This window comes from Gymnodraco acuticeps, unplaced genomic scaffold (assembly GCF_902827175.1).
Source record: "Gymnodraco acuticeps unplaced genomic scaffold, fGymAcu1.1, whole genome shotgun sequence".
NCBI classification, from domain to species: domain Eukaryota; kingdom Metazoa; phylum Chordata; class Actinopteri; order Perciformes; family Bathydraconidae; genus Gymnodraco; species Gymnodraco acuticeps.
The window spans coordinates 996219-1021926 of NW_022989810.1; the positions used below are offsets into that span (position 1 = coordinate 996219).

General features: G+C 42.4%; 1 protein-coding gene across 1 annotated transcript in view; it reads left to right on the plus strand.

The window, feature by feature from the left end:
• The first annotated feature begins 20472 nt into the window (after positions 1 to 20472).
• Positions 20473 to 25708, plus strand: part of gask1a (golgi associated kinase 1A) — a 43257-nt gene continuing 38021 nt past the window's right edge. Inside the window, exon 1 of the mRNA XM_034227950.1 lies at positions 20473 to 20774. Coding sequence (XP_034083841.1) covers positions 20772 to 20774 — 3 coding nt within the window. The 5' untranslated portion in view covers positions 20473 to 20771. The remainder of the gene's footprint in view (positions 20775 to 25708) is intronic.

Below are 25708 nucleotides of genomic sequence, written 5' to 3' on the forward strand. Positions count from 1 at the left end.
TTGACATAGTCGTTTCCACCACAGTATTTACATGGAGAAGATAAGCCCCGCCCCCTCTCCAGCACGTTCTGTTTGAATGACAGGAGTAAACAGCTGACAGCCGCTGTGAAACTCCAGCGGTTAGAGCGATGAGAATGTCCGTTCGGCACCTCATGACGCATCTACTGAGTACCGGGCGGCTGTATATATATATATGGATGTATAATAAGAACGGCGGGAGAGTGTTGAGTACTGGCACGGTGCATGAGTACCGGAGTACCGCCAGCATGCCGGTACTGAGCAAGAAGTGCCGGTACTCCATGGGTCAGAACCAGAAGTGCCGGTACTGCGTACCGGTGAGTACCGGCCCGATTCCAGCACTGGCTTTATGAAGTAATTTCCTGCTCAAACAGTTGCCTAATTTCACACCCCAACCGTCCAGGAGCAACATTAGCATGTATTTGAAATTGTGTTTTTGATCATCTGCTGAATTCCAATAGCATTAAGTCCAATATTCACTGTTTTGACCCTGCTTTGGTCATAAAGGGGCCATCCTGGAGACCTTCTTTATGTCTTCTCCAATCTCATATCATATTTACCGGGTCAGGTGGGATTGACAGACATGTTTTGTACTGTCTGTTCACTCTGGGTGCAAAAGCAAATGTTCGATTCACACGTTTCAACATTTAAACATATGACCAACATATTTGCAGCAGTTTTTAATCATCCATTTACAAGGTTTCAAAACTGGTAAACAAAGAAGATAGATGTGTTAAAGAAACTCGGTAAAAAGAATCCCTGCAGATGTGAACAAGGAAATATTGACTTTTAATCTTTTGAATTCTTACTTTAGGTTTTTTAAGGACTTGACCTTTTTAATTTATATGTATTTATTCTTATTTTTATTTGTATTCTTATTTCATTTTTGTTTAATCTTTAAAAAAAAAATAAGAATATTTATTTTTGATTTGATTCCACCCATACCACTGTGACTAATACATTACATTACATGTTACTTGTTAGACGCTTTTATCCAAAGCGATACTCAATACTGTGGGCAATCCCCACAGGAGCAATTTGGGGTGAAGTGTCTTGCCCAGGGACACAACGACATGCTGACTGCAGTGGGGTTTGAACCTGTGCTCCCTTGATCCGACCCCAAATGCTCTATCCACTGTGCCACACACCTCCACGTAGGTTTGTGGTAGGTGTTCATGCAGATTTGAATGAAACTGGCCCTGACCAGCTTGGGATACTGCAATAAAACCCTCTGTAACCGCAGCAATGCTTGCAAAGAAGAAATCGATGTACTTCTCACGGGTCAAAGAATGTGTCTCCTTACACACAGCATAATCTTTTAAATAAAAAGACAGCTAGACGATTAGATGAGACAGATTACATCAGTGAATATGCCCAGATACTCAATGTGCGGTGCAATATAATTGAATGCAGTTTGCCTGTATGTTTCCAAAGGGCTGATGATGTACAGCAGTGTAAAGCCAGAGGAATGCTGCCAGGGAACAAAGCTCTCACTGTGTGCCAGGGAAATGTCTTCTCTATCTGCCTCTCCATGATTTGGAAAAATTCTCCCTCTGTTTTCCGTAAAGCCTGTGCAGTATAAAAGAATGGAATGATGTAGAACAAGTGAGCTCACATACTGTGTGTGCTAGTAAAGTGCATGCACATGAATGCTTAATTAGACATGATCTCCGCTGCACAAAAACCCAGCTCATGTCTTCTACACACTCAGAGCATCCTGTCAAATGGATCTTTTATTCAGCTGAAATGTCATACAGGGAGAGGTGTAGGGGTCGTGTGGTTGAGGCGGGAGGGGTCAAGAGTCAGCAGAGGCAGATGAAGCAGCTGATTGTACAGTGTCGAACATAAGGAATGAGTGAGTCAGCGGAAAGGAACGTGCACACTACATCTTTTCCTCTTTTTCCTTATTCTTGTGTCTTTGCACTTGCATAGCTTGAAATCGTTTTCAGTGGTGTTTGCATCAGGAACTTGGAAGTGGAGCCAATGCCTAGTCAAATGTTGTTAAATATTATTAAACTATGACACAGTCATAGTTTAATAATAGCTTTTGAGACAAACAAAGTTATTTTTATTTACACAGAGAAAGCTGTTCCCAAGACTTCCCATAAGATGCAAAAGAGTTGTTCTGCAATGTTTTTTAAGTCAGAATTACAGGGTGTAGGTAGATTTATTAGAATTGCATTTTCTTCCTAGGCCTGGATTGGATCAGTCCTAAAATGACCAAAGTTTGAATGCCTTTGATTTCAAAATCGCACCAACATCGCCACCTACAGGGACTTTAACATATCAGTCAGCAGGAGATTTTTATGTACTATCTTCTCATTTGTTTTGTCATTTCATATATTTAAACTATTCATTTTATTTTCCTGATTACTGTAGTGCACATCAAAAGCATTGCTCAAAAGCTAAATGCTACTTCATCCATACATCCTCCATCTGATTTCTGATGAAGAATATTTTTCTCAGCTTGTTTATAGTTTCTGATACCTACAATTTTGATAGACATTGAAGATCTGAGTCAGTTAAAATGCCCATTATCCTTTTGCATCTGCTATAGGCTTATGCCAAAACACCCAATTGTGAACACAGTCACTGAACAGAAAAAGACAAATAGCCTTGTTGAACTCTAGAGGGCATCCTAAACCTTTTTCAGAATCAGAGCTGTATAGGGTACAGCTGTGGCAGAGGTCAATCCTAAAGAAAACACCTGGGGCCTTTCTTATTTCTCTAATTTCCCCTCCTCGACTCCTCGTATCCTTGGTCCTCCGGTAGTGACCCGGAAATGGATTTCAGCGCGCCATGTTGAAGGACATCTGGTTGCAGTTGAATAGTCCAAAAATCAGCTCCTAACGTCTATCCCTATCGTCTATTCCTTGACCTCTGTGTGAAACGTCACAGGGTTAAGGGATAGTGGATAGGAGAATTGAAAAGGACTTAGGAGAAGAGACTGCGGTAGAGAATCCGACTGCACTTTCACTATCCGACGTGTTTATGATGCGCCAGCGGACGTCATAAATGTGCGTCTGCTGCTGTGGGGAAACTACAGTTTTCTATACAGCGGACTACAACATGGATGAGACAACCCAGTCTCACGGCATTTCGTGTTATAGTCACAACATTCAATTTATTGATTGGTGTTCACCAACACGATTTTCCCCTTTTTTTTGTGTCACACAGAACGATTTTAAAAGCAATCTATTTCTATTGGTAGTGTGTTTCGTGCCTGCAACACGTATTTGTGTCCGGTCGGGTCTTGGAATACCGGAAGCTGTGTGGTTCATAAAAACATTTTCTTTATATATACAGTCACGATTATTGTTTTTAATTTTAAATCGTATAATGTCAGACTTTTTTTGCCGTCAGTGAGGAAAATAAATGGGGCTCAGAGCCTCAGAATACTGAAATCTGTATTTAATATTTTTCCTTCTAATTTGTTATTCTTTTCTAAATAACACACTGTTATTTACTCAACAACACACAATTATCCTTGGTTTTATTTATTTGTTTAATTCCATAATCTCTGGCTTTTTTGGCGTCCGTCAGGAACTGAATTTCAAAATAAAATAACCGGAAACAGATACACAGCCACTGAACTGATTACCCAAGATCCTCAGCTATGGTTTAAGCTCGGTGATTGGATTGTTTAGCCGCAATGCACGTTGGGATATGGTGTTTATGCGATATGAAATCCGAAAAACATTTTTTTTTTTAAAGAAAATAATACTTTAATCTGAGGGTGCTTTTCTCTTTGAAAGTCATCACATAACGGCATTGTAATACACTGTTCGGCTGCATTAAATATTACACAACTGCCTTAGTTCTTTATTTATAGAGCCCTGATTAGAAGACCTTTGGACAAACTGGAAGAACTGCCACGGAAACTGAATACGTGACGTATTCAGTTCTCTTCACACAATACGTCTCCTTGCAGTATCAATATGAATTCGGCTGACTTTTATATTAGATCCAATTGGTAGATAGGTTATAATTACACCATAACGGTGCAGAGCTGATATAAAAGGACTTGTAGTTGTTAAAGATATTACTGATTTTCTTTGAATATAAGAATGTAAATACTGAGTTGAAAGATTAGTCAGGGGCTTTGGGTGATGGGAGGCACATGGATTCAGAATTTCAATAGCTTATTAAATGACGGATATACCAGGCCCGGTTCTACGGGGGTGCATAAGGGGTGCATTGCACCCTCAGTCGAGTCGTTATGCACTCTCACAAAAAATTATTTACATAACATTTTAACACATACAATTACATATAAACAATATGCACTAGAAGAAGAAGAAGAAGAAGAAGAAGAAGAAGAAGAAGAAGAAGAAGAAGAAGAAGAAGAAGAAGAAGAAGAAGAAGAAGAAGAAGAAGAAGAAGAAGAAGAAGAAGAAGAAGAAGAAGAAGAAGAAGAAGAAGAAGAAGAAGAAGAAGAAGAAGAAGAAGATTTGTTTTGATTTTTAAAACAAATTTTATTTGCATTTGTTTTAAACATACACCCACCCTGCAAAAGAGTCGGAACAAAACTAATACATTACACAATCAAATAAATAAATAAACAGATTTTCATGACTACTAAATAAATATCATTTGAAAACCCCATTTGAAAGCGTTTTACCCATTTAAAAACATCCTCTTTTACACACTTTAAAAACAAAAACTACACCTATCCTTTAAAACTTCAATATTAGAGAGTCATTCTCCCCCAGCGAGCACAGAACCTGCCCAACAGCCCACACATCCAGAAACCCCTGCAGATGATTGATCAGTGTATAGTACGCATGCTCCACCCTCAGACGCGCTGCCACCAACCCCCTCAGACAGAGCACTGCATCCGTCCATCCCACTCCAGCAAGTTGGTTCTTCCTACTTTTCCAGATTGCTAATTTTGCATTAGCAAACAAGAAATTCATCAATAGTAGGGTTTCTTTCTTTTTCAGGATGTATTTGGGGCCATGGACAAAAAGTGGTATGGAGAAAACCTCCCCGAACCCTTCCACCCACCCCTGTAACATTTTTTTAAGACCAGCCAATCGGGGACAGGACACGACTAAATGCTCCAATGTTTCTGCCATAAAACAGAACGGACAGCCTCCCCTTGTGCCTGGGTCAAAATGAGCTCTGTATTTGTTAGTGGCTATTGCACCGTGTATAATTCTCCATTGGACGTCAGCCATCCTTTTCTCAACCGGAGATTTATACAGGATCCGCCAGCTGCCCTGAGGGGAAGAGCCCAAGCCAAACACATCCGTCCACCTCGACTCTCTGACGCCTGCGAGCGAGCTGAGGTTTAACACCTTTACACAGCTAAGGTATAGCTTCTTCCCATTGCAGGAGGTGAACTTTGCAGGTGTTAGAGTCCCCAGTGATAGCAGGAGACCATCCTCCTCTCTCCATTCCCCCACCGCAGGACCCACACTCAAGGCAGGAAAAACACAATCATGTCCCTTTCTCCACTGGTCAGCCAGATCTGCATCCAGAGCAAAAGTCCGGTGGGATGGCGACAGCGACTGCCACACCTCATCTACCAAGTTCTCCAGAACTCGGGTTGATCGAATGCCCGTCACCTCAGCCAGTTTTTCTGTGGAGACCCCCGTCAAATGGCCAAGTTTTACCACTCCCGCTTCAATGAACGCATTTTTTAGGGTGGCTGAAGAGAAAAGGGTTCCAGAAAGAAAACCAGTGTCAAACAGTGGTTCCTCAAACAGCCACATCCCAGGCCGGGGGTCAGGTGGTCTGGTAAAACTCAGAATATTCCAGGCATTGATGACTGAGCAGTAAAAAGGTGTAAGTCCAGTTATCTTGTACGCAGGGGCCTTCAGCAGAAACAGGTGTTTATCAAAACCAAAGCCCCCTGCCCTCCAGAGCAACAGCCTGGCCATAGCCAGCCAGCAGGGAGAGGCACCATACAGCAGCCGCTGAGCTGCCTGCAGTCTAAAAGCAGCAGTCCTTGCAGTAATGTCCACAAGGCCCTGGCCCCCCTCCGCCACAGGCAGGTACAGGACCGATGCTGGCACCCAGTGATGACCCGACCAGAAGAAATCCACGAGGAGCCGCTGCAGTTGTTTCATGAGGCCCGGCGGTGGGGTTAACACCTGGAGTCTGTGCCACAGAGACGAGGCAACCAGATTGTTGGCTACAAGAACTCTTCCCCTGTAGGACAGCTGGGGTAGCAGCCATTTCCATTTGGCTAATTTTGCTTGCACCTTTCCCAGCAATCCCTCCCAGTTCTGTGCCACCATGTCCTCAGACCCCAACCAAACTCCCAGGACCTTTAAACCCTTGTTTCCCCAGCTAAGGTTACCAGGAAGACTGGGCCTATTTTCTAGACTCCACCGACCTACCAAAACTGCCTCACTCTTCTCCCAATTAACTTTGGCTGAAGCAGCCTTCCTATACAAAGCTAAACTGTCCTGTAGCTCCTGGATATCTCGCTGACCCTGGACAAAAACACTGACATCATCAGCATAAGCTGATACAACCACCGGGGGGGCCTGAGCTGACTCTGGCAGACACAGGCCCCTCAGACGGTTTCTAAGTCTGCACAAAAGCGGCTCGATGGCAATACTATATAATAGGCCTGAGATAGGGCAGCCCTGCCTGATCCCCCTTTTAACTGGTACAGGTCTGCTCAGCCCCCCACCTTCACAACACAACATGCATCACTGTACAAACACTTCACCCAGGACAAAAAATGCTCCCCAACACCAAAAGCCTGCAATGTGTGATCCACACGATCAAACGCCTTCTCCTGGTCAATAGAAATGATACCAACATTTATATTATACAGTTTGCAAACATCAAAAGTGTCTCTCATCAAAAACAAATTGTCCACAATTGATCTGCCAGGGATACAATATGTCTGATCAGTACCGATAAGAAGTTCAATAAAACACTTCAGTCTGTTAGCTAAGACCTTTGACAGTATCTTATAGTCCGTACATAAGAGAGCCACAGGTCTCCAGTTCTTAAGCAGGGTTAGATCTCCTTTCTTAGGCAACAGTGAAATCACTGCACGCCTACAGGAAGCTGGAAGAGTCCCTTTCCCAAAGGACTCCATCAATACTTCTAGCAAGTCATGTCCCAGAATACTCCAGAAATGTTTTAAAAAGTCTGCAGGTAAACCGTCTATGCCCGGAGCCTTGCCGGAGGCCATCTGTGTCACCGCAGAGGTCAATTCCTCCAGCGTAATGTCAGAGCCCAGGGTGACACTTTCGGCTGGACTCAGCTGTGGAAGACCCTGAAGAAGTTCATCAGCAGCTTCCACGTCACAACCTTCGGCTTTGAACAGGTCTGTGTAGAAGGACACTGCATGCCTCCTCATCTCAGCAGGTTCAGAGGTTACCTGTCCATCGGGGAGACGCAGACATACCATCTGCTTCCTTTGGCCCACAGACCACTCCAGGTTGAAGAAAAAGGTGGTTGGTGCATCAATGTCTCTCATGGAAGTACAACGGGCTCTGATCAGAGCTCCCTTAGCCTTCTCCTGAAGAAAACAGTTAAGCTGTTGTTGTTTTAGGAGGGACTGTTCTATATTTCGAGCAGACACACTCTCTAACTCTCTGATCTCCCTCTCTAACTGCTCTATAGCTCTCCTAATGTTTGCAGTGGAGTAGGCTGTATACTGTTGGCAGAACACTCTAATCTGAGCCTTTCCTACCTCCCACCACTGACTCAGGGAGGGAAAAGACTCTTTCTTTGATTTCCAGTTGATCCAAAATAATTTAAAATTCTCACAAAAAGTCAAATCTTGTAAAATTGTAACATTAAACTGCCAGAACGATCTAGGTTTCTCTGTGTTGGATAAAACCAAATCTAAAGAAACTAGCTGATGGTCTGTAAAACCAACAGGTTGGATGTGACAGTTCACTGCACGAGTAATAGAAGAAGCAGACATGTCAAATCTGTCTAGCCTGGCTGCACTGACGCCCCCATCTAGCATTCTCATCCAGGTGTATTGTTTAACAGAGGGGTGCTTCGTCCTCCACACATCCACTAAGTCAGCCTCTCTTATCACCTGTGACAGTAAAAGGGACGACTGAGGATGCGGCTCCCGTCCTATTCTATCTAAAGTGACATTAGTGCAAGCGTTCCAGTCCCCCCCAGTATAACACACTCCCCCTGTACACTAGTGTCTAGCTCGTCTTTTAATAACTGAAACACAGATACACGTGCAGGGCCCTGATTGGGTGCATAAACATTAATAAAAGTGAAAAAGAACTCTAACAGTTCCACTTTCACCATCAAGGCTCTACCTGCTACTATCTCTGTACTGGATAAAATCTTAACATTTAGAGAGGGGGAGAAAAAAACAGCTACTCCAGCACTAAGGTTTGAGCCATGACTGAGTACATACTGACCCCCCCACCACATTCCCCAGTCCGTCTCATTCAGGCTATCACTGTGCGTTTCCTGCAGAAATATCACATCTAATTTTTTCTGATTAAAGACCTCCAACACTAAAGCTCTTTTCTGTGCACTTCTACCCCCATTAATGTTTAAAGAAGCAACCCTTAAAGCCTGCATTAGAGGAAGGAGATAGAGAAAAAGAACAGACAGGTACACACAGCAGAGAGGAGACACCCAGTGTTGCATGATCATTTTTGAAACTATTTAGACCTTTTCAGTTTCCCCCCTTTTTTGCTTCCTTTCGTAACTTTTTTCATAGTAGTTACATGCTTCCTGAGACGATAGCGTCTCTTTTCATCCAGCAGGTCTAACCCTACAACTTTCTGAAGAGTGCTCACTGTATGAAGAAACTTGTTAGTGTCAGGGAAAAAGTCTCTCACTTCCACTGCCTTGCCAAAGGACTCATCTAAAAATACATTAATCTCTTCCAAAGAATATATATCTGCGTTCTGAGAGAGACTATCTGCAACTGAAACACAGTCAGAATCCCCCTCACCATCTGTGTCCATCTCTGTCACCTCATTATTGTCTGCAGCCTGTTGAAGCTCTTTTTGCCTCCCAGAACCAGACGGCAGCTCCTGCTGTGTGCCAACAGCCTCCACCTGTCCCACAGCACCAGTCCTCACCTGTCCTACTACATCATCTCCCACCCGTTTACCTGTTTCGACATTTTTTTCTCTCACACTCACCACACTCTCTACAATCCCTGTTTCATCTCTCACGATATTCATCCCTACTTCATCCGCAGCCCCTGGGGCCCCGGCGGGTGCAACAGCAGCCCCCGCGACACCGGTCTCTGCGGCCGCCGCCCCAGCGACCGGCTCGGCCGCCCCAGCGACCGGCTCGGCCGCCCCAGCAACCGGCTCGGCCGCCCCGGGCTCAGCCGCAACCGGCGGCGCGGCGTGCCGTCTCTGTGGACATGCAACACGTTTGTGACCCGACTCTCCGCACTCAAAACACTTTACGTTCCCTGAGCTCGCATAAACCATATAAAAACCCTCTTCGTGCCTCACCCGGAAAGACACATCTAGTGTCTGAGTGGGACAATTCAGAAACATGAACACCTGTCTCCGCAGAGATTGGACATGTTTTAGCTTTTCATCCTTACACCCCAGAGCAACAGTGCGGAGAGTACTGGCAAACTTACCGAAACGCTTCAGCTCCCGTTCCAGCGCCTCATTCGGAATGAATGGAGGAACGCCAGACACAGTGATCCGCGTGGACGATGTCGCCAACGGCGAAACTTGAATATATTCCTCGTTTACCATTAATCCGCTCTCAATAATTCCGTCACATATTTCTGGTCTTTCAAAAAGACCACGACCGCTTTGTTCATGCGGGAAGCATAGGAGATGTTTACATGACCTACCTGCTCCCCCACAGCCAGCAGCACCTGCTCCACTGTGCTTGCGGCCTGAGCCATCAAACGCACTCCGTGTCTCATGCCCCAGCCACACGAGGACGAAAACGGCCGTTTGCGTTACTGTTTAGTGTCATATAGACCATTCGGCCATACGAGGACGACCGAATACGGCACTAAACGACTGCGGAAACGATAACGGGTCCCAAGGTGGATAGAACGGCATACGCAACGCTCTGGGGGGTCCAACGGCTCCGTGTGTACGCCCTATACGATCATTTTCTGATAATGATGAGGCAATAGCCCCACCTCTCCCCACCTCTGCTGCTCACCCCCGTGTCAAAGTAAACTGCACACTGAATTCAGATTATTTATCTTTCTCTCAATATGGACATAAACGCGAGTGAAGTCTAATCTGACAGGACGGAGACACGCAGCTCTGCTCACCTGCAGCTCCTCCCGCTGTGATGTGGCGGTGAACGGAGTAAAACACACACTTCAAGTCAGATCATCACCCTTAGCTATTTTATTTATTACCTCTCAAACTACCTAAACTAGTTATAAATATGTTTATTTTTACTGTCGGCCGAGTCACTCATTACTGGATCAGCTGCTGCATGAAACAGACACTGGCGCGCTGTCCGAAGAGAGGGAGGAAAAAGAGAGGCTCCGTGTATTTTATTATTATATTATATAGAGTCGTTATTCATTTGTTTTAAAGCTCAATAAATAACAAAGAAGACCTTTGACCGGCACTTTTATAATTTTGTCGGAAGATTTAAACTTTAATACACGTTGACTGGCGAAAAACTCTGCCCGGTTCCCTCGGCCCCCACCGTGGAGAATAAACAGAAGGGCAACCATGACAACCATGCTTCTTCGCTGCTTTTGTGGAGGAAGTTACAGCGCCACGTACAGGCTCCTGCATATGTACTGCAGCTTCTCCAGCGGTTGGAGCTAAACGGAGCGGTCTCGTGTGGGCAGACACTATCCGGATAACTATTGCGTGTGGACGGAAGCTTGTTTGCGATTGCGTTTGCGTTAATCCTATGCGTTTAGCCGTTTTCGTCCTTGTGTGGCCGGGGTCTCAGAGACACCGGCGGCGCCCCGAAGGACGCCATCCCCGCCACGAGGCACGGAAAAACACTCACGAAAAAGTATTAACCGTACTTGCAAAGAGTACAAATATCCCCACGTAAGATCATACAGTTAAAGAAACGATTGAAACAGAAACAAACGAAATAAAAGTGAAAATCCCTCTTCCCTCTTCAAAAACACACCTCCACCACAGAAGAAGAAGAAGAAGAAGAAGAAGAAGAAGAAGAAGAAGAAGAAGAAGAAGAAGAAGAAGAAGAAGAAGAAGAAGAAGAAGAAGAAGAAGAAGAAGAAGAAGAAGAAGAAGAAGAAGAAGAAGAAGAAGAAGAAGAAGAAGAAGAAGAAGAAGAAGAATATAGTTGAAATAAAATAAATTGTAATTGTGGCTAAATAACATTGTCTGCTGCATTTATTTGGTCAATTTAAACGGTAAGTAACGTTATTATGTCAGGTGTGCGTGACCTGTGCCGCTGTGCGTTCGTCATCTGCAAGGTGCTTACACAGCAGTCAATGATGGGACATCATAAAATGGTTAAAACAACCAGCCCTTATCGCAAGCAGTAACACTGCATCTGGTAATAACAGTTCAGATCATGGGGACATTACGTTACCCGCGGCCACTGTCGTGGACAGTCTTCCCGCCTCGCCCACGGAGGCGGAGCAGCCGTCTTCGTTGCCCCAAACACCGCCACCCCTCGGTGGCCCGCAAGTGCCAGAGGACCTCGGCAAAACAGAGCCTGCCTAGGTATATTAAAACAATTACCCAACTCGCCTATACAGTGGGGTACAGCGCTCATTTTGTAGCTCATTGTTTCAAAACAGAGATTGGCTGGAATATTCATGTAAAAAAGATGCCATCTTCTGCTATGCATGTAGACCAGGGGTGCCCAACCTTTTTTGAACCGAGAGCTACTTTTAAAGTTGCCAGTCTGCCGAGATCTACCAGTCCAAATAGAGAGGCGTAGCCATTACTGACAGCCTACTACCAGGTAAATACACACTACTTGTATAAAACTGACCATTCTACGATGAATACTTCATAAAATACTGCAGATCCTTTATCTTACCTCTTTCTAATCTACACACATACAAGTATTTAACTGAAGTTACACAAGTGTTGTTGATACAGAGTTGGAGTTTATTCACACGTCACATACTACAGTGGGTCATGTTTTCAAGAAACATTGAAGTGCTGCCACATATGACACAGGAAAAAAAGAAAAGACTCTGAACCCTTTATTTGCCATTATATAAAAATAGTGTTGCTACAAAAGTATAAATGAGGCTTACTAATAAGACAACTCAGATCTGAAGCTACACAGGAATCTGCTGCCAAAGTGCAATAAAAAAGACAAAATTAATAGAATCAAACCCTTTTTTTGTTGCATTTTAGTAGATTATAAAAATAAATGCCTTTAAAATAGGATGCAAGCAACACTAGTTTCTTAACCTGAATTGATAATAGACTAATCAATTTAAACAGAACATATCTTAATGTTTGCATTCTTATACCATGTTGTACAATAATTATAATGAATAAGTTCAAACAAACTAAAACTTAAAGCTGATTAATAGCGGTATCTAACTTGAGTTTTTATTATATCAAAAACCTGTTGAAATGCTACCGTTTTTTACTGTCCCCCAAAAGCGCGTCGGCAGCCTCCAGGACTGCTTCTTTCACAACTTCGCCATCTTTGAAAGACTTCATGTGTTTGGCAAGAACGTGACTGACACGATAAGATGCTATGGTAGCAGCCTTGCTCTTGTTGTTGGGCCCTGGTGAAAATGGACTGCTGTGCATTTAGCTGTCCTTTCAGGCCCCTCCCCTTTTGGAGCGTAGGGCAGAATTAGGAGGGAATTCCGTCTCGTAGCGTTTGTGCACTGTTTTGAAATGCCGCTCCTAAATTACCCTTCTTCGATAAAGCCACGCTCGCATTGCAGATGAGACAGATGGACTTTGAATTGGAATAGATACAAAAATAATCATCCTCCCACTCGGAGTGAGAATTATATGTTTTGCTTCTGCCATAATTGCGGTCTTGTGTGTGTGCGGCCTGTCACTCCTGTGTTGACACGGACAACGTTAGCGAACTAGTGCAGTGCACACTGCCCACTGCTCACCAGCCACGCCCCGACACATGGGGTCACGCCGGCCAATCACAAAGCTTTGATGCGTTCAAGTGCATTATTCTGGCACAGGAAGATTATGTTACAGGACATTAACGATAAAACAGAATATTGTTGTTCTATTTTTAGACACATCTCGCGATCGACTGGGAATCTCCCCGCGATCGACCGGTCGATCGCGATCGACTGGTTGGGCACCCCTGATGTAGACATTTCGGTCTTAAAAGAGGAGTGATTTGTAAAATATCCATAAAGAAAAAGTAAATCTGTTTACAGTTCTGTTTCATATGGGTGTTGAGAGATGTATCCATAGATCTCTTCATTTTCTCTCAAAGTGCACCAGATTGATGCTTTTAACTTCAATATTTAAAAACATATTTAAAAAATTAAAACATTTTTAAATCTTCCTGGGGGAGCATGCCCCCGGACCCCCCTAGAGGAGGTGAGGACCCCCCTAGAGGGTGTTCGGTCCATTCCCCACTTGTAAAAATAGCACTTTACCACTGCACCCTCTCTAATCTCAGATGCATCCTGAGTCATTTTGTTCTGGAACCGGGCCTGGGATATACCTTTCTGTCTGTTTTACAAATCAGATATTAATGTGTAGAAGTAAAACATGTGAAATAATATAGCAATATGCTGTAAAAGGTTATGAAAACATGAATAAAACCACACATCTTCAGATGTTACACATACATAAGTGTCCTAATTAAAAGTTATTATGGCTGTGTGTACCTTGTGTGCACCGCCTAGTGGTTAAAGCACGTTATTGAATTATTGTTTTAATGTGTTATATTTGAAAGTACATACTTTCATAGGGGGAAAGTAGAAGGTCAATGATAGAAATATAGAATATAAAAAATCAAGAAGATACTGTAAGTGATCTCTACAATAAAACAGTTTAGTGCAGGATGTACAAAGATATTAATAGGAGGATGTGCAAAACAGAACAACTAATTAACCTTTATTTAATCATTAAATAATACTTTAGGTTAAGGTCTCCTTTTAAATAATAAAAAAGCTTTGGGGGTATCTACAAATGAATAGTAATCCTGACAAAGTACTTAACGTGTAATATATTGCTTTCCTGCTATGTTAACTATGTTGAAGCACTTATCTAGCAATTATACTCTTATAAGATGTATGTAGATAGTATAAGAAATGTGCAGAATATGACAGTTTAATGGTGGAGGTATACACACATATTGATAGATGTCTTGTAATGCACTGTTGAGGAACCTCAGCTGCGACCCATGTTTTTCATTCATTGCATAACTTCAACGTAGTTGTGTATATGATTATGTCAATAAACCTTTGAAAATCTTGAAATCTTGAAAGGGATGTGCAAAATAGCCATTATATACAGTCTTTAATGAACTATTAACGAGTAATGAATATACTTTATAGGGATCTGCAGATAAATGTTTAGTCTTCTCAAGCACCAACTATCAAATATCTCTCCTGATTGTTGGCACTTGACAATCACCTTCCCTGAATTTTACTCAGGTGTAACTAAAGTCTGATTTAAGGGTTGTTTATATTTCACATCATTAATCAGAATCTGCAAAGTAACTAAAATAAATGTAGTGGAGTAAAAATACCAGGTTAACTACTGAATTGTAGTGGAGTAGAATTACAAAGTAACAATGAGGTGTCATGTGGGTATATATTAATGCTGCCCATTATGGACACAAGCGATTTTCACCCATTTATTAATTATGTTTTACATTTGATCAGGGCCGGCCCTAGACTTTTGGGGGCCCTAAGCGAGCTTTGGCTTGGGGGCCCCCCTCACTCTAGCGCGTTCTCACACAACACGGAACCAACTTTTGTCTTATGATGTTAGCATGAGCACACAAATTGTATAAATAAGCATGTAAACACCGTGGACCTAACCTCCCTCTTCCCGGGGGCATGCTTAAAAGCATCAATCTGGTGCACTTTGAGAGCAAAATTAAGAGATCTATGGATACATCTCTCAACACCCATATGAAACAGAACTGTAAACAGATTTTTCTTTATGGATATTTTATAAATCACTCCCCTTTTAAAGTGTATTCTTGTTTTGTCATATAGTATTTCATAACTGTTTTTCATGTATTCTCTCTGGCTGTCCATCTCATAATGTTCACATAGAAACTAGCTGTCAATAGGAATATCATTCAGAAGAATTATAATTTCATGCGAAAATCTGTCACAAAAAGAGGTTGCACATTTAAATTCAGGTGTTGTTATGGCAACGTCAGTGGCCAAACAGCCACATTTACTGCTGCAAATACGTTCAAACATGCTGTTGACACGTAAAGCAGTGGCAACTATGCCACCATTTCAGCTGACTTTTTCTCAGAAATACTGTCACATAACATCCATATATTTCAGTGCTAGGTTGATGCTTAGCTAAGCTAACTATGAAACACTTTAGCTGACAGGACTCAGGATCAACTGTGTACTGTAAGGTAGCTTCTAACTTCATGTCGAACAGTAAGTCAACATTTCCCAGAGAGCTTTCTTTGAAATCACCAGGTAACGTTAAAAAACATTACATTTATATTGTATGACAAAGTGTTTATTTAATATATCTGGCTAGCTATAGCTACTTGCTAACGGTTTAGCTTACCCCCGCGATTCAAAGTAACGTTAACGTAGCTGTAATTTATGCTTTGCTTACATGGTAAGTAAATAACAGTGTGTTAATTAGAAAAAATAACAAATTAGAAGGAAAAAAAGATTTAAAAAATACAGATTTCAGTATTCGGAGGCTCTGAGCCCCATTTATTTTCATAGTTCATACAATCATACGTATTGGGATAATTTGTATTAATGTGGACCGGAGGGAGAAGGTGACGAGCATAAGTTTCACTTTCATTTTTTATTTCAATTCCAACTTTGGTCATGAAGAATATGTTTCTCTGTTGTCCACGTTCATAAAGCAAAGCAACAGCATCAGAGCACGGTGCAGAGTCTCTAGATGAGTCCGTCGTTCTTATTAAACATCCATGTTGTAGTCCGCTGTATAGAAAACTGTAGTTTCCATAGTTTCCCCACAGCAGCAGACGCACAAAATGACGTCCGCTGGCGCATCATAAACACGTTGGATAGTGAAAGTGCATTCGGATTCTCTAAAGTACCGCAGTCTCTTCTCCTAAGTCCTTTTGAATTCTCCTATCCACTATCCCTTAACCCCGTGACGTTTCACTCAGAGGTCAAGGAATAGGAGATAAGGTTAGAACTTAGGAGCTGATTTTTAAACTATCCGACCGCGACCTTAGAGATTTCGAACGGCACTTATCATGGCTGCCACTGACGTACTTCTGGGTCATTTCACTCCGTTAGGAAGGTTCCAAAGCAAAATTGACTATTCGACCGCAACCCTAATTTCTCTAAATGCACTTCGAGGACCGAGCATCGAGGAGGCTCTCTGGAAGAGCTATAATCAAGGATACACTGATGGGTCCTCCGCGGCTTCTCCGCAGATGTATATCCGGCAACAGTGATGTTTAAAGAGTCGTGCCGCACAGCCGGACTTTACTTTTCTTAACCAATGACAGCTCTGCATGCATCCCCTGAATATTATTTTATTAACTGCTTGAATCGCGACGCGATGTTTAAAGTGAGAACAGCTGAGAGGTCCGTGCAGAAAGCAGAGCAGTGTGAATAATATATATCACTCAGTATAACAGGCCTACATTACTGTCTTTATTTGTATGCTTTAGTTTAGTTGATCTAAACAAAGAGTCGATATTTTTCTAAAACCATTTAGTGCTTCACATAATAAAATACACAACGGCTGTATCCTGATATGATATGCTTTAGGAGCTGTAGGTGTGTGTTGTATAGTGTGTGTGTGTGTGTGTGTGTGTGTGTGTGTGTGTGTGTGTGTGTGTGTGTGTGTGGTGTGTGTGTGTGTGTGTGTGTGTGTGTGTGTGTGTGTGTGGTGTGTGTGTGTGTGTGTGTGTGTGTGTGTGTGTGTGTGTGTGTGTATGTTTGTGCGTGGATGCAGTGTGCAGCGGACAGACAGGTCTCAGTTGGTTTGGTGTCCCATGCTTACTTTTAATACTTGCAAATAAAACTTTTTTTTAATTAAAATGAATTAAAATTAAATAAATCATCATGAACTCAGTTCTGTCCATCAGACCGAGTCCTGTGCCTCCTGTCATCATTAACGGACGTGTCTTTAAAATGACCGCTCAGAGGAGAGGATTTCTCATTTCTCTAACCGCCTGCTGCTTCCCCTCCTCTCTCCTCGGTTCCTCCGCTCGCATCTCCTGTGGGCGGGACTAAGACACGAGGATAGTAGTCGAGGAGGGGAGTCGAAGAGGGGAATTAGAGAAATGAGAAAGGCCCCTGGAAGCCCCCCAGGAGGACAGATCAGTTAATCAGCTAGGGGTCAGGGTCCAGAGCTGCTCTTCCACCTTGCGGTTTTTTCTGCAGAGTCATGCACTGATTCCCTCGGGTAACAGACTACTATCCATCCATTGGCAGAGGTGGGAGAAGTACTCAGATGTTAACTTAACTAAAAAAAACATAGTATTTTTACAAGTTCAATTATTGCATTCAAAATAGTACTCAAAGTAGGCCTAATAGTAAAAAATATACTTCAAGTAAAAAAGTACTTATTTACCAGTATGGGACTCGTCACTGCACCACTCTATTGGCAAAGATGTCTGCGCCCTAAGTAGGAAACACATGACTTATCAATAACTTTAGACATCGTAAAACAATTTGTATCTATATTTGATCGTAGATTATACATTTAACTGACACCAACTATATAATATGTACCTTGATCATTAAAAAAAAAAAGTATTAAAATATTTTTTAATGGCAATCTAGAATGTGGGAAGGCCGCCACATATGTTATTTAAGTAATCCCCACCCTTACCAAGTGCATACATGACATTAATAATTACAATACAAAAAAGTAATATTTGTAATTACAATATGGACTAAAACCCGGAAGTGAGTTAGCATTTTACCACTACCGGTTCCCTCGTCTCAGAGTCAATGGGATTTCTCTATAGGATTTTGGAAAATAGCTTGAAATAAGGTCTGTGGTTGACACACATTTAAGAGACGGATCACGTTGTGTTCTACGACATTAAATACATCAGCAGTGACCCCACTGGTGATTTTTGAAGAGTTTACGTGTCTGAAAAACGATGGTTGATATCTAAACAAAGAGTCGATATTTTTCTAAAACCATTCACATAATAAAATACACAACGGCTGTATCCTGATATGTATGATATGCTTTAGGAGCTGTAGGTGTGTGTTGTACAGTGTGTGTGTGTGTGTGTGTGTGTGTGTGTGTGTGTGTGTGTGTGTGTGTGTGTGTGTGTGTGTGTGTGTGTGTGTGTGTGTGTGTGTTCAGTGGCTGAATAGGACTACAGAAATTGTCAAGGACGTTGTACGTCATTACACTCCTCTAATTTTGTTTGCCCCTGTTCTGCTTGAAAGCAAGTACCTTGTCACGATCTGTCTGTGTTGTGTTTTGTCTTGTTTAGATCTGTGTGTGTTCCCTCCTACCTGTTCCCTCCTACCTGTTTTCTTGATTGTGTTCACCTGGTGCCCCTGTGTTTTCTCCTCCCTCCTCACCTGTCTCTTGTTTCCTTGATTAGTCCTGTGTGTATTTAAGTTCTGTTTTTTCTGTCTGTCATTGTTGGTTCGTCGTTTGTCTGTGACTGTGTTCACCGGGGAGTGTTCTGTTTGTCCGTGTATCCTTGAAATAAAGGTATTTTCAGTATTATCTGCATTTGGGTCCTGCTTGCTTCGCTCACCCGTAACATACCTGCGCTCTTGCAAACTGTTAAAACAAACGCTTCAACTTGTACAATTTTTAATCTGTATGTTTGAATATCGATCTTAAGTTGGCGTGACGTTGAAGTTGTGCGACCCTGCTGTACTCGGCTGTAGTTCGTTACTTTATAGCATAACGTTAGCATTTTGCTTCCGGCGATTAGATTTATGATTCGAAAATTATAAAAGTAGGGTATACATGTGGATATTATCCGGCTGAACAAAACGTGCATTTATCAAACAGGTTCGTTTTCCACAGACCTTATTTCGATGTATTTTCCAAAATCCTATGGAGAAATCCCATTGCTTTTTTGTCGAGGGAACCCATGCTCAGCTTACTTCCAGGTAAATACGTCATCGCTGCACCACTCCATTGACTCTCGTTACAAGTGGTGCATGCGCAGTCTGCACCTCTTCAATGCAAGTGATGGGAGCAGCTCGGGGCGCACCAAACTGCGCCCAAAGCAGCTGTTGTCACCGCCAACAACTAGGGAGCAGCAGGAACGCCAGAGTGAGTGATTGACGTTTGAATGAGAGAGCTAGACGGAGACGGAGTGTAAACAAAACTAGATAGCGAATATGGAGAAAGAACATGATGTTTCATCACTTAAAGAAACACCCTTTGAGAGGAGTACACTAGGGAAAGCTGAAAGTAAAAGAGCTCGGACCTGATCAGCCTGACATAGGCAGGAGTTAAGGACAGAGGAAGGCAGTATACGTGCTCTTTCAAAGAGCTGGTTTAGCAAGAAGGGCTAACTACATGTAGCAATACCAGTGCTATATTTTGCTTCCCCTGCCTCCCTTTTCAAACGTCAGGATCAGACCATATGGACCAGACCCAGCATGGATCCAGACAGATGTGAGTGACTTAAAGCACATATCAGGAAACATTAAAAGGCATGAACAAACTAGAGTCCACGTGGATGATGCTATGCGACTAGCCATATTTAGGAAAGTAAACACTGCTGTCCAATGAGGGCTACAGAATAGGGATCAGTAAGCATAATAAGGAGGTTGACCAAAACAGGCACTAAAAGAATATACTGTATCAAGTGCTGTGTGCCTTTGAGCTAGCACTGCGTTGTAATATGACATATGTTTTGAGTTTGTGTATACGTTTGCTTATATTTTGGTAGAGCCCCCCCTGGAGAAAAATGCACCAGCCGCCACTGACAGATCCTACTGCTGGGTAGCTTTTAAACCTTTGTTAATACATTATGATTTATTAGTTGATTTATATTCTCTATTATAAATCCATACCTGCAAAGTAGCTAGTAAATACATTTGTAAATAAATGTAGTGGAGTGAAGTAAAAACATGCCTCCAAAATCTAGTAAATAAAATCATAAAGTACCATAATATGAAAAGACTCAAGTGAAGTAAAAGTAGGCTATACCTCAAAATTGTACTTAAGTACAGTAAATGTAGGCTACTTAGTTACAGTCCACCACTGTCCATTCGTCTTTCCAGCCATATATGTTTTTATCTGTCCATCTATTTTTCCCTCAACGTTTCGAGAGAGTCTTTCCTTTGTCAGGTCTTCCTTAAGTTTTCTTACAGCTGTGAGGACGCTATGTTGTGGAGGGGGAAGACTTCTCATATTTCACTACGTCCCTCCGTAAACACAGTGGCTTTTATTTTGAAATCACTTTCCCAGACGGTCGCGTGGAGGAGCGGGTTCCCGCGTGAGGGAGGCTGGGCTCGCGACAGCCTGCTCATCAAACTTAAATCTGCAGCAAAGATAATGACAGTACGCTGATGTTACCTGTGCAGCTGAGGACCTTTTTGCATAGTCACCTGTGGAAATATGTTCCAAAATAAAGTAGTTGAGTGACTTACGCCCGGCTACAACTTCAGGACCAGTGACTTTCGGGGGTCCCCGGGCTCCGCTCCACGGGATGTGTTGGCGTTAAACCTACCTGAAGAGGCTGAAGTGGAATGCCCTCGCCCGGGCTTAGGAACCATGGTAAGCCTGTTTCAGACTAACGTTTCCCCTTCAGCCGTGCAGCATGAAACAAGCCGAGACACTGAGCGAAGTGCTGAGCAAGCAGAGCTCAGATATGGCTCTGCTAACCCGTATCCTACTAAGCAGTAAAGCAGTGAAACGTGCATGTTTTTCCTCAGTGTTATTGAAGCCTATAATATAACCAGGGACAACACATCTGTATGTGTTTAGCTAATTTGAAAAGATCATACCAGACCTATGCATTTTACAAATTAAGGGTATCATTTTGTGTGCAAGAGGCATGATGACAATAAAAACATTAGTGAGAAATTAAGTTCCCAAAAAAGAAAGCAACACGTTTTCATTTGTTTTACTTTCTGAGAACTATACCCAAGTCAAAATAGAGTATACAAATATATGTGATACAGTTTTGCTGTACAGGATTATACAAACGTCTATATTCGGTTGAAGAAGTTTAAAAATCCTTTACTATGATTCAATTACCTTTAGGCTTTAAGGTTAATGTGCCCACCTGCAATTAACACGTATTCGTTCAAATCACGATAAGCAAAAATATTAAGCAAGAGTTCTGCAGAATAGCCATGTGATATTAAACATTTTATTATGAAGCTGTTTATGCAAAATATGTCATTTAAAAGTAGTTGTGGACAGTCATACTTGTTTCCTTTCATTTCATTAAATAAAAAGGAAAGAAAATGCACAAGCTCTGTGATCCTATGCAAATGGTAATCCAATGTTAATATTTATAGAACAAATCCCTCAAATGCTTGACATTTGCAATCTGCACAGTTTTTGCAAAGAGGCCTGAAAATAGCTTGGTGGCAAGTCAAAACAGTGATTTCCTATCTCCTGACTATCATCTGTCTTTGGAGTAGTCCCTATAGTCTCACATTTCAAATGAGTTCCAGACGCAGAGCAGACAGACTCCTGCTTTCCACCGCCACATGGCAACCGAGAGAACGCTCTGCCCATTCTTCTCTTTTGCTTTTCTTTACTTTTCTCTTCTCCTCTCCTCTTTCTTCTTTCTCTTTTCTCTTATCCTCCCTCCCCTTTTCTTCTCTGCTCTCCTGTTTTATTCTGCTCTCTTTTCCCGTAGTCCAGCAGGATAACAGTGTTGCTGTGGAGGAGATTCTGCTGGCTGTCAGCAGTGACGGCTCCAGAGTATTTGTGTTGGGTAATCTATGGTAGGGCTAACCCATATAGTGGTGGGGCTCAAGTCAGTATTTGCAATGTAATTACATACACGCTCCCCTTGACAGTGAAATGCCACGCGTGAGGGTTAGATTATTTCCCTGTCTCAATCCAAATGTAACTGTATGAAATAAAAAGGCACATTTGTCTTGTAGTAAATAAAAAGGGTGACCTGGAGCCAATCCTGCAATTTCCCCACAGGTGAAAGAGTTGACAAGCTGAAAACCCAACCCCTGCAGGCAGGGCCGGACTGGGACAATAAGTCAGGCCGGGAATTATACACCCATCCAGGCCACTACCAGTTTTCTTTTGTGCCATTTTCCTGGATTTATTTGTCAATATTTACAGCGTTGCTGCCCATAGTGATAGCCCTCTAGTTTAAATCTACTACCCCAGAATAAATATATGGACATAGGTCACTATTTACATTTTTTTTGCAAATCTATTTAGGAACCTATCCATGTGAACATATTTTAAGTGGAGGCATGCTCCCCCAGTAAGATTTTTTTTTAAATGTTGGACTTAAATGCATCAATCTGGTGCATTTTGAGGGGGAAATAAAGAGACTACACCCATATGAAACTATACATTTAAATAATCATAAAATCATAATAACATGGCCATAACCAATAACATCCCATATCCAATATGAAAAAACATTGAAACTTGTTTATTATTTGTTTTTGGTTCATTTATAGTTAGCATGGCATAGTGTGTCTGTGCTCCTGAACCAGCCTCTCCCTCTCCCCCTGCTCCTCTTTGAGGCAGCAGCAAAGACTAGTTTTAGCTCTCAACAAGTTTTTTAAGTTTATCTTTTTCACTTATTTAACTTTTTTTTTAAATTATTCATGCATATTTTACTAATCACTCCCCCCTCAAATGGAAATATGTGTTTACATAAATGGTGACCAAACCGTTTGAGACCCACAGAGAGAACTTAGACTAAGTTAACTATCTAAACACTCAGAGAGTCCTTTACCTCACCTGAGCTGTAGTTATCAGTCTCTCAGTCTGACAGGAGAGGACTCTCCTCCACCTTGTTGACAGCTCATTATATCCTTTAGCGCAGCTAGCTAGCACCAGATGCTAACAACAACAATACACGTAACCGGTGCGCGCGCTTACTCTCTCGCTCGTGCCACACATACACACCCTCCCGAGCTTGAATGACACACAGAGACCAATCGAGGGCTTTAGTGTATGATCTGTATGAAAGTAGCCATGTCGGCAGGCCACATCATGTAGCCAGTCACCCTCTGTGAGGCAGAGTCAGACCCACATTAGCGCAGCTGTTGCGTTCACAATACATACATAACAAAAAAAATCCGGGTCTGTCAGTCAGTCCGGGCCTGCCTGCAGGAGATTTTTTGAAATACTAACATAAAATACACATTCTGGTACTCTCTTGAGAAGAAACAAAATAAATCTATTACTACACGACATATTTAAAAAAATGAATGCCATTTTTGTTTTCTGTTACTTTGTTCTGAAAGCTGAACCTGCTGCTCCTCACAGAGAGAAGAGGGAAGAGGCTGTGAATGACTTTACATTGTGGATAAGGGTGGATAGCCCCAATTGTTCTGTGTGTCAAAATGAAAGACAGCCCACACACCTATCAATCATCAAACCGTGGGGTCTTATTTCATTACGTGTTGATTTCTATCAACACGTAATGTTGTATCCATGGATGTATAAAGAGTGGTTCTACCGCAAAATTATTCTCCGTCGGGACTTCCTGCAACAACACCACGCCGTTATCTTGATTCTGATTGGCCAGAAGACATTAGCAAAAATGTTTTATTGAGAAGACGATCACTACGTGACAAAAGTTTTCAAATCCGTTTCCAGACAAGTGGCTACTGAAATCAATCTTACTAACTGCTGTCTGTGCAATTTACTCCGCGCGAGTTGACGGACTTCTTTTTGCTTACTTTAACATAATTTTTCAAGGTGGGCTAAGCCATTTATTGGTATGGCTGTAGCCTACCCCAGCCGGTAGGACTTGACAGTGTGTTGTTTGCCTCGATATTGACCAAAGTGGTGGTGTTCATGAAAGATGAGCTGCATGGTTATCAGCTGATCGAGGCGGTGTGTTTATCAGGGACTTAAATATCCAAGTTTCCCCGCTGTCAGTGCCATCCACACAATTTACCATCTCTGGTGTTTTGCTGTTCATACCCAATGAGCTGTTAGCAAATGAGCTCCAACGATTTGGTACATTTGTCAGAGGGTTCAAAAACTGTGAGTTTGGGATCCCAACCTGAAGTATGTTCAGTCATTGAGGCAGCAGGTGTTCATGTTTATACTATAGACCCACTTACTCATACAGACGTGTCTTTCGAAGTTGAACACGGGATGGCTCTTACGGTATATGCAAGTGCAGGACAGATGAAATGTTTTGAGATGTGGGACACAAATGTTTCAGATGTCTGCATAAACCGCAGGCAGGGGGCGCCGGCTGCTGGTGTGGCCACGACTGGTGCACACTGGTGGCTGTGGTGCCTGAGGATGGGTCCGATCGGGGCGTTGGGTGCGCAGAAGTTGGTGACACAGCTTTGCTCTTGGAAGTGGATTTGGATAGCAGGGCTCGACAGTAACGGTTGCCAGAAAAAATGTCAACCACTTCTTGGCCTTTGGTTTCCATCAGTGGCAACCAGTTTCTAACATATAGAAATAAGAACAGCAAAATGTGCACCCCAAAATAGATAAATGTTCATTATTTGTTGTATTAAGTAGACCCTCCAGAAAAACGCAGGCTAAAATCCTTGATTATGCGGGCTAAAATCCTTGATTATGCGATCAAACATGCGGGGTTTTATGTGATTGTATGCGGTGAAATTGCGAAATATGCGGAAAGTTGCGAAATATGCTAAATATGCGGAAAAAATCAATATTGGGCTGTCTTATTTATTTATTCTCTCTCACACACAACCTGCCACTAACGTTAAACCCCTTTACTATTCAATTAAACACATTCAATGTTTATTTATTGTAAAAGAAATTGGGCTATTTTAATCACACTCTCTCTCTCTCACACACACACACACTTCTCCGCCTCATTCTGTTTTCATTTACACGTTCGTTATCTGACCAGCTTCAATCTTGTAGGCTTCTCACCTCGTTTCTTGTAGCCCTCGAAAGGGTTTTGGAGGTTGATGCCTCGGTGAACGTGAGTTGTTTGGCTTTCTTGTCCGCAGCAGCAGAAAGCATTTTCGAATCTTTGAATGAATCAAAGTGGGTCGTCACCGTCGATGTTCTCTTATGCTCCAACACACAGTTGCACGGGGTGCAGAATAGTTTCCCCCCACTTTCGTGCAAGACATCGGGGAACTGCTTTGCCCGGTCTTTAGCAGAAATGTTCTTCGGTAAATGAGATGGATTAGATTGTTTCATCTTGGTGTTTTCTCTCTCGTGTGAGCTCCACACGTTCACTCTACGGTGTTGTTGTTTACCTTCTGTGATACGCGAGCTGTTGACGTCGCGTCATCATCATCATCACTTCACGTCAAGACGGGTTAACTTTTTTTTTTCTCAACTTTGTGTGGAAAAATGCGGGGATTATGCGGCCTTTTCATAAATATGCGGCCTTTTAAAAATCTGTGCCATTTTGCTGATTATGAGGTAAATTCTGCGATCGTAGAATCGCGTTTTTCTGGAGGGTCTAATTAAGAGTGATATTTAATTATTGTTGTGACCAGTCGGAACCTGATACTTAAGTTGCACGTGCATTGGTGTGATTACGG